The 15736-nt window shown below is 39.6% G+C and overlaps 1 protein-coding gene across 8 annotated transcripts in view; it reads right to left on the bottom strand.

Annotated features, from left to right (window-relative positions):
* Nucleotides 1-4077: 4077 nt before the first annotated feature.
* Nucleotides 4078-15736, bottom strand: part of MAPK10 (mitogen-activated protein kinase 10) — a 258639-nt gene continuing 246980 nt past the window's right edge. For 7 of the 8 annotated variants that reach the window (XM_034771494.1, XM_034771498.1, XM_034771497.1 and 4 more), the window contains one exon: nucleotides 4078-8792. In XM_034771494.1, the coding sequence (XP_034627385.1) occupies nucleotides 8650-8792 (143 nt within the window). In that variant the 3' untranslated portion in view covers nucleotides 4078-8649. Of the gene's footprint in view, nucleotides 8798-15736 lie in introns of all 8 variants that reach the window. The other variant, XM_034771501.1, reaches the window with a different exon arrangement.

Below are 15736 nucleotides of genomic sequence, written 5' to 3'. Positions count from 1 at the left end.
AGTTCATTAACCTGAAATGGAGTTCACGCTTTATTTGTATTGCTTTGAGGAAGGTCTTAGCCAGGGAGCAGTTTAATTGGAGAACGTGTTTTTCTAAACAATAGTATGATGCTACCCCCAAAAAACCCCTACAAGAGACAAACCACATTGCCATTAGTAATGTGGAGAGAGCCAAAATGACTGGTTGTTGGCCACAGTTTCAATCTACAGGACCATCAGGCTTTAGTTTTCCATCACACCAGCACCTGCCTCCACCATTCAGATCGACTGAAGCCATACCAAACTTCTAAGCTGAATTAGAACCTGCACTAATATGCTTAACCCAGCCTTACAGTCTCCTCATTAATTTTTGCCAGGCACAAAGTCTACTTGCTGATCTTAATCCCAATGATGATACTGCTCTCTTACCTATGTGCCCTGAACAAATGGACAGGTAAAGTTTTGCCACATTTCTATAAATGCTATTCAACATAGGTTATTTGCCATAACCAATCTTTTATAACCAACTACTTTTCACCCAAACAAGTGAAATTAAAAGTGACACCAGCAGACTAAAGAACTGAAATTTCAAGTTTGGGGTCCACAGCTCCCCCTAAAGATCAATGGGCATTATGAGATATGCAACTGCAATGGCCACATCCTGATCCAGAACCACTGTAATTTAGGATTCAGGGTTTGTTTGAAGTCAAACTATGGGCTAGAGTGTGGATTTGGATTCAGTGGTGCCGAGATCTCATGAAATGTTCTCACAAAGATTTTTACTTCCATGCTGGAGAGGTGCAAGCCTCACAAAAACCCCGTGTTGGAAGTTTTCAAGTACATTTAAATGGAAAATATCCCTCTCCTCCCCGTTCCATTTTGGAACCAAAACCTTATAAAGGTGTTTGGAGCCTGGGCTTTAAATCCAAATTAATTCAAACCCCATTGATTTGCAGTGCAAATATTTTAGTTTGGGCCCATTTCTTTGCATGAAAACTGGAAGAAGAATAGACCACAACGCTCAACTTGTTTTGCCTGGTTACTGTAGGGTACTCAGCTCTGCATAGCCTAATAACATCACTATCTTAACAAAAAAAGACATTTGAATCCCTTGCTTATCACTGATTTACAATAGTAATGTTACCCAAACCCCTCTCTTTTCTATTCTGCTCCTTAAAGGTATCTAAGTAAGTTGAGGGTTGCTTTAGGCTGATTTAATCTCCATAATTTAATAAGGAGTGAAGGAAAGGGGCAAGAAAACAGAGTGGGCTGTAAGAGCTCACTGTGTTTACCTTTTCTCCCCCCACATGAAGATAAAATAGGAATTCCTGGCTACAACTATTTTAATTAAATTAGTATAGAGCCAGTTCTTAATGAAAGCAACCCAAACATTCCTTATTGGAACAGTCTGTCTTGACATATACATGCATGTTCACAGTAGGTGAAATACACTCCTGTGCAGAGAGCCCTTAACAAGTTCCTCCACAACACTTTAACTCCTCAAAATAGGGCATAAGTGGAGCACAGGCCTCATGCAGGTCCCCTGAGGAGGAGGAGTGAAGTTCACTCATTGGCTACAGCTTCTTCACAGGTAAGGAGGGTCCCATTCTGTAAAATTCAGCAGCTTTCCCAATGTACAGTCACAGAGGTGCACTTGGGGCTTCACCGACAGAGTACTTAAAGTATTTCATTTGAATCTTGACCCTACATGACTTGGTGCACCCAAAGTCTCACCGAAGTTAATAGGTGCAGAAGACATGCATAATGAAACCCTATATCAATATGATTTACTACACTGTGTTATTTATCTGGAACACTAAAAACCAACTAAACAAAAGCAAATCAGTACACCCGTGAAAAGTATCTTCACGAGAAGAACTCAGACAAGATTTCCTTTTGAGATGAAGGGGTAGGAAAGTCCCTTCTGCTTTTAATAATTCAAAACTATCAGAATGCATTGGGTCAATATTGACTCTCAAAACATTGATGAATGAAACCAAAGCCAATATAGGCCCCTTAAACCAACCAGAGGGAACATAGAAGGGGAAAAAGAAAACAATGTAAGGAGGGAGAAATGGTAATATGTCAAGTTCCTCATTAAATGTCACTATTTCAGTTTATCCATGCTTACTGGTTCTGGCTACCGCGTCAATCTAGGATCTTGCAACAAAGTTGGACATTTATCCCCCAGTCTTCATGCTGAACTGTTACTGGCTTTTTGGTCTTTTTTAATAATCTACTTTTATCAACACTGATATGTTACAGTCCCTAATGTCAGTTATACTTTGAAGTCTGCTCATGCAGGACTACAGGCAGGTGTCTTATTACAGAATGGACATGGCAAGGTGAACAGTTCATTTTCCTAGTTAGGGTTTGGAGATTTTGTTAGTGTTATTGTTTAATGTATACTGGCCGTAAGTCCCACTTACTCAATTTACTAAATATACATGATTCTTTATATACACTGAAACCCCTGGGATCTTCCTTCTCAGTACATTCCTGACCAAGGAAATAGCCAGAGGTCAACTACATTTAGGCATACCATGGTCTTTTTTTAAAAGATCCAACAAGACGAGGTGGTGGATTATTACATATTAGTTACAGAGAAGAAAAGAATCAGTTCAGCTATTTACATTGTAAATATCTCGTTTTCTAGAAGAAAAAAATGGCCCTGTTCAGTGGAAATTAGCAAAGAGAACAGGTGTGCCTGTCTAAACTGATAAGCACACTGAGGATATTTTAGTTTCCAAAGTGGCCAAGTCTTACTTGAGTATATACATTTCAACCTTTCAGCCTCAGCTGGAAATGACTTACTGGGCCTTGGCAGCAGTTTTCAATGTTCTTTTTGCAGACTTGGACCTTCTCCAAAAGCCTTAACCTGACATTTGTTGACGAAACTGAACAGAAATGAAGTTTAAACAATTCAGCTCTTACAATCAATACCTAATTACAAAAAGACATATTGGGTCTTTCTGACAAGTTCCTAATATATCTCATGGATTCCACTAAATTCCATTGGACAGAGCTATCAATAAAGATGACAAACAATTTTTTTTCTAATTAAGACATTACATAGTTGTGGAATATTCAAATCTGCTGAACGTTTTTTTTGTTTGTGTAGGGGGTATATTTATTTAAAGTTCATCTTGAGCCTGCCACAAGTTAACAGTATCCTTTGAAAACTGATGTAAATTCAAACAAGCACAACTATCAGATTCTTGAAGATGCATGGTTTGATTAAGTTTACAGGGTTATTTTCCACATTAAGAAATTTGGATCAAATATTAGTATATCGCTAAAAACCTAAAAAACCACACACACACACACACACTCGTGCACGCAAAAAAATTATAAACCTAAACACCTAACTCAGATTTTTGTTAAATAGTCAGGCAAAAACAAGTCTAATTCTTTTCCCAACAGGTTTCCATTCTGTGTTCCTCTCCTCAGAAACACTAAAGCGTATAGCGGGGTAGGAAATATGAGAATTTTTGAAAATTTGTCTTGTCCCAAATAGGGACAAAAAAGTAAAAATCTTCAAAATTTTCTACAAACTGATCATAAAAATACAAATCAGATCAGGTCAACTTGGGATGTTGTGGCAATTTCAAAATTTTTTCTTCCCTCCAAAATTTTTCAAATTGGAAGCTTCATCAAAAACAACCCTTTCTCACAAACAGTTTAGGTTCTGATGAATCTGCATGTTCAGATGAAAAAAAAAATGTTGTTAGAAAACCTCCAACCAGCTCCGCTGAATAGTATTAACTTGGATTGCATTTAATGAAGGGACAGTGTTATGGAAATTGCCCTCAGGGCACTGCCATAAGTCTAGTTTCTTCAGGGCTAGTCTTCACTTACCGGCTGGTCCGGCGGCACGCCATCGATGTTCTGGGATCGATCCCGGAAGTGCTCACAGTCGGCGCCGGTACTCCAGCTCGCCGAGAGGAGTACGCGGCGTCGACAGGGGGAGACTTCCTGCCGTGTCTGGACCGCGGTAAGTTTGGACTAAGGTACTTCGAATTCAGCTACGTTATTAACGTAGCTGAATTTGCGTACCTTAGTCCGATTTGGGGACTTAGTGGGGACCAGGCCTCAGTAAGCACCAGGTAACAGCCTGAAAGTGAAACCAAATATGGGAGCCTCAGCTTGGCTTGTAAATTTAGCAGAGTAGTACTGCCACAGCATCATCTGATCTAGCCAATGTTGCCACCTCTTGGAGTTACAGATTTATGCCATGAAGAAAAGAATTTCAAAAGGAAAAATGCAACGAATTAGTCATCTTTGTTCTGGTTTTGATAAATAAAATAAGCTACCATAAGTGTACTTCCACTTAAATGCTATGTGATATAGTAATCTACTGAACTTGAGGTTACATCAGGCATCCCGTGTAAACTAGAATTCAGAATAAGAATGTGAGTTGCAAAAATCTCAGTTTTGGACCAACTTAAAGAAATAGTTTAATTGTCTAAAGATACATTAAAATCCTCATGGAATGTTTCTTTAGAATTTATTGAAACCAGTACGGCTCTGTGGATATTATCCTTTCTGTAGATTTCTTGAATCAATCTTTAGAATCCTATAGCAGAAAAGTATACCTCTATTTAAATTCTATAGGCTGGTGATTATTTTCTATTACATTCTATATTTTTCTATAAGGGAGAGGATTAGTCAATCATGCATAACCAGAGCAAGCCTAAAAAGAAACCACTCTTCCAACAGCCATCAAGTCTGTAGGAGCAAGGTTAATCTCAATACCAACAGCTAGACCTGCATAACCATCTGTTTATTTCAACCTCCTTCCCATTCAATCAAGGAAAAATACCAGTCTCTTAGAAGCATTAGTACGCTGTAATTCCTGTAGAGTTCTCATACCATCCAGAAACTTAGAAAGATGCCCCTGAAGATGTAGTAGCCCCATTGGAGAGGTTCTTCAATCATTTCCTTCCTCTACAGTTTCTTAAAGTGACTTTAATTAGTGTTCAGAACAGAGAATGGCAATCACTTTACTCTGCCAGTGGCTATCAACATGATTTAAGGAAGTCACTTAAAGGTATCAGACACCTCAAGATGCAGATAGATGCCTAGTGGAATTTTCAAAAGCACCTAGGCACCTAACTTCAATGGAAGTCAATGAGAGTTAGGCACCTAAGTGGGATATTTCAAAAGTGCATAGGTGCCTATCTGCAGCTTCGGGCATTAAATCTAGCCCTTAGCCAGAATGTGTCTCATTCTCTCCATTATTTTAGCTGTAAAGCACTTTGAAAACTTCAGATAAAAGTATACAAGTGCGAGGTATTAATTAATATTATTAAAAACAGAGGTAGATTTAAAAATCACTGGCAAGAGAGAATAAGAGCAACCATCATTTCATGCTGGCTACAATACTGAACTAATGAGGAGAAGGCTTGAAACACAGATGTCTGGAACGTCTAGAAACTATGAAGGTTTTTATCTATCCATAGGTATTTACAGAGCGTCCATCACTGTAGTTTCTAGTTCATTGGTACCTGTATTCCTTTAGGTTACATGTTGACAGCATCAACTTCCTGAGCCAAGTGAAAATGAATGATACTATTCATGTTTGAGGGGTTGTTACTCCAGCTCTGACAGATCCGCCAAGGTCTATTGTTCATTTGCTGATAGCTTTGTCCAGGGTGGAGAGCCTTGCACCCTTCAAAGAGCAGAGCTGCCCAAAAGGAAGATTGACAAATTTAAGGACAAAAAGAAATGCTATGATTGTTGTCTTAGGCCACAACTCAGCAAAGCACTTAAGTATGTTCATCCCTGTTCAGCAAAGGATTAAAGCACATACTTAAGGATAAGCATATGTGTAAGTCACATTGACCTGTGTGTGACTTAGGCACATGCATTGGTGTTTTGCTGAATCAGGGCCTTAGACAGGCATTTAGATAAACTGTATTCCTTATTATAGGGATTCCTATAGTGCCAATCACTAGGACGTCTTTTATGGTGACTGCATCCCTTTTCATGAGCCCAGGGAAAAATGAATAGTACCGCACAAGAGAGTGGTCATTGTTCTAGTTTTGACAAATTAAACTTGGGAGAGTGTCCACACACCTCTCTACAAAGCACTTCCCAGCTACTACCTGTGTAGCTATGTTCACAGCATTACTATCACTGCACGGAAAGTCTTCAAGTCTATGGCATGTTTGTAGTTAGTTGCACTCATTTAATAATCTGTCACTCCAAGAGGCTCACCCTTTTTTGGGTTGAGAAGACAACCCAAAATGGTGCACACCAGGGGGATATAAAATGGAGGTGAATTCTCTATATTTTACTAGTGTTAATGTATGATGATTGAAATCTGGAGCTGATATCTGCTATTATTGCTAAGGAGTCCCCCTCAGTGTTATTGCTTTGACACGCCTACAATGCTTTGTGGTATCCCTTTAAACCCTTTCACTAGTATTTGCATTCACCTGAAGCTGGATTAAGGTCATGTTGCTAAACAATAATTTGATGTTTCATGGCTTTAAGAGAGAATATTGCTAAATCTATTTAGCAGTAGTAATTTATTGTTTATAGTTATTGCTTTCACACCTACTGCTGTAACTGAGTTTTTAGAAAAATCACATACATAATTTTGTTTTCAATATATGAAAAAATGTAATGGAAAAAAAGCCACCAAAACATACCTGGGGAAAAATTACTTTATAGTGTAATTTCAAGACCACTCAGAGCTACTAACTCTGAGATTACATTACATTTATTCTTTACTTTTATTTTACATACTTGAGTGGAAGCTTTATTGTTTGCTTTTTACTCTGGACAAAATCTCAGTTGATATTCAGATATTTTCCCCAGCTTAGGGATGGCAGATTTGTCAACTGTCCAATCAAATATTTGTAGATTCAAAAATTGTCATACATTACAGTTAAATAGAATAAGCTATTTAAATTAACTCTTCCTGCCATTTGGATGAGGCATACATTACAGATGGCACAGCACATTTGGATAAGAGGAGAGAGATGTGAACCCTAGAATTCTGGCTAAATTCCAACTCAGACAATTGCATTTTGCCTACCTAAAATCCTCATTGCTGTTTCAGACAGAAAAACTGTTCTTCACTTGCTCTAAACAATTGTGTAGTGTTGCTGTATGCTGTTAAAAGACCTGACACTACTCTCTGCGACAGGTTCAAAGTATTATTATCTATCAAAATCCAATTGATATTTACTCAATATTGGCTTCTTTAGAAATATGCAAAAGCTGCCTGAGATCCTGATTGTTACACTCCCAGCTTGGCTCTTGGCTGGTAAACAAAGGCAAAGCCTATTAAGTGTATGAGAATATTTGACCATTCAATTTACTAACCTGCTGTGTGTAGCCCAGTTGATGAAGCATTTTGAGGAATCAGCTGATTTGTCACTGGGGGGGGAAAAAGGCTGAAAGGAACTATAGAATCAATGGTGTCCAAGTACTGTAATTCCCACGAGGGAAATTATTTAAAGGGAATTCAACTCCTTTGCAGCAACAAATACCTAGAGAGGAAGTAGACTGCAAACATCCCTTGTCTGCAATCCTGGCTTCCCACGCACCTAATCATAAATGATACATAAAAATTGTGTACATCCTTCTTGTTATCTGAGCCTATCCCCCCACATTTTAGCTCCTAACACACACATTCACATTATAATTAACAATGATAAGCCTATCTATAAACTAAGAAAAATAACTCACTGTATTATCACTATGAAAAGTTTGTCTCTGAAGTCCTTGTGGGCTGAGATATTAGGTATTCACAGGACAACTCCTCCATCCTCAACCCCCACAGCCCCCAAAGACAGATGTGCTTCCTTTTAACCTTGTCCTAACTCATATCTGTTCTAAAAATCAAAGCAACAAATGTTAGCATGCACCACTGATGCACATTTTCCTTGTAAATCTCCATTCCGTGCATCCTCCGTACAAACCAGTATTATTAAAAATATATATATCAGTTGAAATTTGGGTGCTACATCTTCAAGGGTCTGAGAGAGCTCAGGCTTGACTTATTATTTTTGCTTTTACAAATCTTATATGATATACAACTTAATGAACAAATTGAACAGATTATATACTGGCAATATGTTACAGATGTATTTATGTAGTTCTCATGAAATGGGCCAATTAGTTCTAGAGTGCATATTGTGTATCTATATATAATGTATAGAGATACACAGTTGCACATACTATCATACACATTGTGTGTGTGCTGTACATGTACTGAGATAAATGTGTGTATATCTGTCTAAGTGGGCAGAAGTAGATAAAATAGATTAGCAAGATAGTGAAATCAGATACACACACATACATACGTAGAGTGGCTACTGCACACCTTGTCATGCCAGTGTGAAAAAGACGGTTGCAGGTTGCTGGTTTTGCAGCCATTAATTTTACATTTTATGGAAAAAAAGGCTTCTTTAATTCCCCTCTTTTTTCAGTAAGCATCATTGGAAGAAGACCAAAGCAGAGCAACTATAAGTTAAATATATACTTGAGCTTAGCTGCATTACATAACTCTGTAGGAGAAGCTGGCTGAAAAGGGTTGTTTCATTTAAATCTTTATCTTTTATTTCTCTTCCTTTCCATCGTTTATTCTTGTTATTATTTTCCCCCTAAATTGCCTCATCTTCTGAAGAACGTTGGGTTTCGCAGGCAGGCGGCTAGTCACCTGCAACAACCGAGGGGTCCTGCAGAAGCTTCCAAGCTGCTGTCGGTGTCAGATGCCAGGGTTTGGTCAGTGGACATGGAGGAGATGTCGTTGACAGATGAGGATGGAGGGAGGCTTTCACTGCTGTTCACTGCTGCACCTGTGCTAAGAAAATGAACACCAATGTGATTAAACCTGAAACCCAAGGATTCCTTGCAACTTGAAGACAAATGAAGCATTTCTTGTTGCAACAGGGATTTGGTCAACACATCTTTTTAAGCAACCGTGGAAGATCAACAAAAATAGGCCATAGAAAGCCCAACCCTGGAGCCATACAGGTCAATGGAAGTTTAGCTATTGACTTTGATGGCAGTAAGATTCGGACCATAATGCTTCCTTTTCCAGCCTCAAGTTCTAGGCTTGATTAACATTTTAAACTACAGAAGTTTTGGTGGAAACGTCTACCTCATGAGGCTGTTTTGAATAAAATTCATGTTGCATTTCTTATAAAGTGACTTCAATGATGTATCCTCTTAGAGCCATGAAAAAATCAGGCTAGGGGTTTGTAGTCCGCTGAAATTGAGCCTGAACAGACTGTAGGAGGCATAAGCCGAATGAACAGAAAATATCTAGGAAGATTTGAAAATCTCCTAGTCTCTGTGAACAACTCAGATTGCTTGTAGATAGTTTGGTGGAAGAACTTGTGGGATCCAATTATGCAATGAATGAAAAAGTATGCCATGTGATATTATCAAGGGAGGAACATATGGGTTCAATGGCTAAAGCACAGAAAATGGGGACAGAACTGGTCTCTGCCCCTGCTACTGAATCACTTAACCTCTGTGTATCTCAGTTTCCCCCATCTGTAAAATGGAGATAATAGTAAACTTCCTAACCTTCCCAAATCAGTTTGCACTTTGAGATTCTCAAATGACAAGTGAAATATTATGGAGAATGATTATTAGCATTACTGAAGTTATTCAGAGAGAGAGAGAGAGACACACATCCATCTATATATGGCAATAATATCCATGTGGTAATTGTAGAATCATATGAAGAATGAATTTATCATGTACCTTTGATAGCTTCCCCAGTACTCCACCCACAGGATTGGCCAACATGAGTCTGAGAAGGAGCCAGAATTTACCAATGTACATTGCCAAAGGGCCACAGTAATACGTCAGCAGCCCCCATCACCTGCCCGCCCAACGGCAGCCCCGCCAATCAGCACTTCACCACCGTACCTCCCGATCAGCTGTTTCGTGGCATGCAGGAAGCTCGGGTGTGGGGGAGGAGCGAGGGCACAGCAGGCTCAGGGAAGGGGGGGAAGGAATGCAGTGGGGGCAGGGCCTGTGGCAGAGCAGCGAGCACCCCCCCAGCATATTGGAAAGTTGGCGCCTGTAGCTCCAGCCTGGAGTTGGTGCCTATACAAGGAGCCACATATTAACTTCTGAAGAGCCGCATGTGGCTCCGGAGCCACAGGTTGGCCACCCCTGCACTAATCCATCCCCCGTAAGACTTAACATCCCAGCCCCAAACAGCTGGCATTCATTTTTTGTTTTGTTTTGTTTTAAATTAACTTGCCAGTGTGCTGCTTCTCTTCCAAATTTATGCTAGCCAAGGTGGGAGATGGTTAGATTCAGTTCGGCCTTAATTACAGCTTTTATTTACAGATAAAAATTTCATGACTTTAACATTTGATATCATATGACCATGCAGGGCTGGAAACAGGAGATCTCCATTTGAGGACCTAGCACTTGCTTCTTGCCCTGCAAGATCCTGAGATATCAGACATTAAAGCTGTTGCATTGTTAGGGTACAGAAAAACAATTCTAGCTCATTTTTTGAGGTTTCTGCATCCTGCAGTTAGAGTGATGGTACCTGAGGCAGGACATAAAACAATCCTATTAAATATTTAAAAACTCCAAAACAGCCTTAAAATATTATTTTAGCAGCATATGGCATATACAGAATAAATGACGGTGTGGGATGGAATCAAGGGTTGAATGTCACTCATTTAGGATAATCTCACTCACTTGTGAGTTACATGTCCATCCCCAACTCACGCCTTTGTACCATACATTTCATATATTCTCTGTCCCCTCCCACACACACACACATCACTACATATAAATAACGAGACACTCACACAGATGGTTGAACAACTCCAAAAGTCTGCCTAAGGCCAGAATTGCTTTCAACTACACCTCTACCCTCATATAACGCTGTCCTCGGGAGTCAAAAAATCGTTTGGCTTTATAAGTGAAATCGCGTTATATCAAACTTGCTTTGATCCGTCGGAGTGCGCAGCCCCGCATGCCCCCCCCCCCGAGCACTGCTTTATCACGTTATATCCGAATTCGTGTTATGTTGGGTCACGTTATATCGGGGTAGAAGTGTACTTTATATTGGCCATGCATTTGTAACACTGAGTAGTTGGTTAACTATTAGCCTCTTGATTTGATTCTGTAAAATTTGCAAAGTAATGCAATGACATTTTTAAACACAGCACGCTTTGTCTTCCTGATTGAAGAATTTCATTTCTCATGGATCTCTACATATTTCACTGGTATTTATCTACAGTTTTCCACATGCACTTTTCTTTATCATTACACTCATTCTAGGCTATGGAACATTATATTTCAATATCGTTCAGCCAAAGCAGGTGGGTTTGAACAGAGGCAGAGCATGTCTCACTAGTCGAAGATTTTTTTGAACAAAAACATCTCATTGGCTTTCTCAGTCTCAAACTACCTGACAAAAATCTGCTGTTAAGTCATGGACATTGTTAAGGTCTGATCCAAACCACTGAGGTCAATGAAAAGAACCCTTTTGGCTTCAATCAGCTTTTGGATCAGATCATTAGTGGGCTATTTCTTTTGGCAGGTGAGCAGCCTCATTAGAGTTGGGCAACGTAACAACAGAAACTGAATGGGTGAAACCTTTTGCTTCAGCATGTGCCTGGTTCTGCACCACGGAAGTCACCATTCAATTTGGTGTGTAGGATCAATCCCTTATATCTGAGGAAAGGGCTCCCCCACCCTGTCCTTTAAAGTTACTGCTTTCCTAGCTTTAAGCATAATTGTCATATAAAGTGGCACAGAGGCAACATAGTTATTGTCCCAGCCCCCAAATGCTCAGATTAACAACAACAACAACAACAACAACAAAAAGCAACAGAAAACTGAATTGGATGATTAGAGAGTTCAACAAACAACATAAATGCTAACATTGAGATGCCCAGCCAGTTCTGGTGAGTAACGGTAATGCCTAATTGGCCATGTTCTGCACATGGAAGGCATCACAACAGCCTGTTCCTGAAGGGATGGGTACCAGGTGGAGCAGTGCAGTAAGGAGAGGGCTGCCTTTGAGAGAAAAAACAGCCAAGTTGATGATTTTGTTGGTTTCATAGAACGCCGCCAGATTGATGCTTTAGCTAGTGCTGGCTCCTCAGGACAGTGTTATCTTCAGGTTATAGCAGGTAACTGGCAGTCAGAACTCCTGGGATCTGTTCCTGGCTCTGTTACGGATTTGCTGTGTAACCTTATGCATGACACTTAATCTCTCTCTGTTTCAGTTTCCCCATTTGTAAAATAGATGCAACAATATTTACCTGCTTCACAAGGTTGTTGTGAAGCTTAATTAATTAATATCTGTAAAGGGCTTTGAGGCTTTCAGATGGAAGGTGCTATAGAAGTGAAAAGAAAAAAGCTGCAAGAAATAGAACAGCATTTTTGCTTACAAATATCCTGTCTCTTTGTTCAGTAAACTGTCACCCCTCCTCCATTGGAGAAATTAGGCACAATGACATTTTTTTCTACAAATTTTGGGGGATTAGCTCTGGCTCTTTTATAGTAGGCCACCTTTTGATACTATCGTTTTGCATTATATGGCTTCCTAGACCCACCAGCTGCTTATCTTGATTTCTGTACATTGTGGCATTATGAGGAATACTCTGCAGCAGACTACTAAAGAAACAAAATCTTTAAGCCCTGAATGGTACACAATGATGGCATCTAATGAACTAAACACTCAGGAGAAAAATCTGGGGGTCTTTGCAGACAGCTGAATAGAAACATTTCCTCTTTGACAATAGTTATTAAAGAAATCCAGCAAGAAGTTGCTTTGTATTAAGAAAGGAATAGAGACTAATAATGAAAATATGACATTATATAAATGGCTATTTCGCCCTCATCTGAACTACTTTATTCAGTTCTGGCCACCCAGCCTCAAACATAACATAGTAAGTATGGAGGGTTGAAAAACGGACAATGAAAATTATTTGAATAATAGAAAGGCTTCCACATGTGGTGAGACTAATAAGATTCTTTGAAGAAAAGGAGCGTGACATGATTGAGGTGCATAAAATAATGAATGGTACAGAGAAGGTCACTCATATGATTCTATTTACCCTTCTGTATGGTAAGAGATCAGGAGTCACCCAATGAAATTAAAAAGCCACAACTTTAGCACTGCTAAAAAGAGTATTTTTTTAAAAAACAATGCATAATGGTCCTAAGGAACTCACTTCCACAAATATTATTGAGGGGAGGAGGTCAATGGGATTCAGAAGAAGATTAGACAGGCATCTGACTGCTAGGATATAAATGTGTAAGGGCTACAAATCCTCAAGCTTCAGGTCATAAGTCAACCTCTACTAAGTCCCTGGGGTTAGGAAAAAACATCCCCAGTGGGCATGTTAGTGAATAAACAAGTGCATGTGCCATAGTAGACTTAATTATGCGGAGGCATTCAGGTTTTAAAGCAGATAGTAAATATATCAGAAGAACTTCCCTTTTTTATCATGCAAAGGGAATTGCCTGCACATTTTATACCACGTTCAGGAAGAAAGAAGACATTGTCCACTGATATGCAACAAACAAGTTGGATTCGCATTGCAAGAAGAGAAATGCTATAACACAGTCAGCACAGGCCAGGGCTTTCTGATGCCTTCCACACCACTGCATCCGTATTCTCTGCATTAGGTCCTACTGCATACTCTAGGGTGATTGGACATATTTGGAATGTTCACACGCCAATGCTAGGGCAACTCCAGTACCCTGAAAAAATTATCTACCTATGCAGAAGATCATGCTCTGTAGCATTTTGGAAAACAAAGCTAGCTATACCTAATATTTTGACAGAAATGCCATATCAAGAACAGCTTGCTCTTAAATAAATATTAATTTTGTAACATGCCCACAGTCAGCACAAGAAGGGATCTTCTCCCAGCACTCCTCAGCACCAGATACAGATATCTAACATGCTCACCCCACTGCTTTGCAGTAAGTAGCTAGATTTTACATTTCCGAGTTAGCAAATTGCTTCTTGAGTCACAGTTTGTGTGTGTAAACAACCCAAATGCCTTCTTGCAAGGCAAAAATTCCAGTTAGAATTAAGGATCCTGATTTTCCTTCTCAGACTTCTGGTTCAAAATTTTATTATGAATACTGACTTGTAGACCCTATAGCCAATATTGAAAAACAAATAAAAACCCCTTCACATGGGAGAATGCATTCAGTTCTGGACATTGTCTACACATTTTGTCTTTTAGATCACTGGTCCAGGGGCCAGTGTTTGGAAATATTTACTGTCCTAAAGAATAAGTGCTAGATTGCCAAAGAGCTTCTAGATACCATACCTTAACAATCGTGCCACTCTGGTTATACTTTTGTTTTTTATTTCCATTTGAATTCCCAATTGATTTCAACAGCTGATATCACACAAAGATTCATGTTTTAAATCTCTTTAAAGCTAGGATGAGAAAAAGATTTTTTTTAAGATATAAAAGATATATCCCTGGGGCTTCTAATTGTCCTTGGGTTCTAGATACTGTGGTAGCAGCTAAATTCATGTCAGATTTCAAGTGGGAGAACAAAAGCAAGATGATAGTGAGCATGACTTCATTTTAATGCCTGATATCTCTCAACCTTCCAGGAAGCGGAACAAATGCTTTATACTATTGGAAAGCCAGGACTCCTTGTTTTCCAATCATGACTCGTTTGAATCAGCATTGGTGTCGATCCATATAGATCTGACATACCGGCCCATAAAGACAATTTCAACCTTTCTGTACAACGCTGGGGGGCTGGGGAGTGGAGGACATCATGCATCTGAAGTCTCCTAAGGCTGTTACAACAAGCTCTATGGTCTGGGAGGTAACAGGAAAGCTACAGATCTGAAGACCTTGCACTGCAGGTTGGCCAGATCACAGTGCCATGGAGAGTAGCAACTTTCATTCCCTGCTGGAGGCTTCCACAAAGTTGCATGCGAGAATGTGTGTCTGGCTCCCTTAGAAGGTAATCAGAAGACCTATCAAGTATCTGTGGAGGAAGGAACATTAAGCCTGATGTCTGGGGCCTTATACCACTTTCCAGAGGGCTATTTCAACCACAGGTTCTATTTATAGCCACATACAGAGATTTCTCAATGTTGTGTCCCCAGGCTTCCTTCTCACTAGCCACATAGCTGACTGGAAACAATTGGACAACAACTTCCTTCAGCCATCACGGTGGGTTTCAATCTTAATCCTCCTCAATTGCAACACTGGTGAGACAACACAATACAGAATGCAAGAGAGGGACTGATACATGGCTCCCAACAGAAACTTGTTTCTTTTTAGGCCTGGGCCTAAGAAGCTGACAAAGCCTACCAGACCCAAACCTCACAGTTCTCTAATAGGGCAAATACATATTTATTTTAAGGGGATGGGAATAAAATGCTGCCTTTCTGCCCTGTAGTTGACTTACGGTAAGATATGCTTCATATTTGAGACCAAATACAAACTGACACTCGTTATTGTTTCTATGATTATTCACAGGGATAGAGAGAATCCCAAATTCAGGCCTCTTTTTATGAATGGAAAAATATTTAGGGGTTGTGGTGGATAATTAGCTGAACATGAACTCCCAACGTGACGCTGTGGTCAAAAGAGCTAATGGAACCCTGGGATCCATAAATAGGGGAATCTCAAGTAGGAGCAAAGAGGTCATTTAACCTCTGTATTTGGCACTGAAGCAACAGTTGCTGGAATACTGTGTCCAGTTCTGGTTTCTACAGTTCAAGAAGGATGTTGAGAAATTGGAGATGGTTCAGAGAAGAGCC

Source organism: Trachemys scripta, chromosome 5, assembly GCF_013100865.1.
Source record: "Trachemys scripta elegans isolate TJP31775 chromosome 5, CAS_Tse_1.0, whole genome shotgun sequence".
NCBI classification, from domain to species: Eukaryota; Metazoa; Chordata; order Testudines; family Emydidae; genus Trachemys; species Trachemys scripta.
This window is presented reverse-complemented; position numbering and strand designations above follow the sequence as displayed.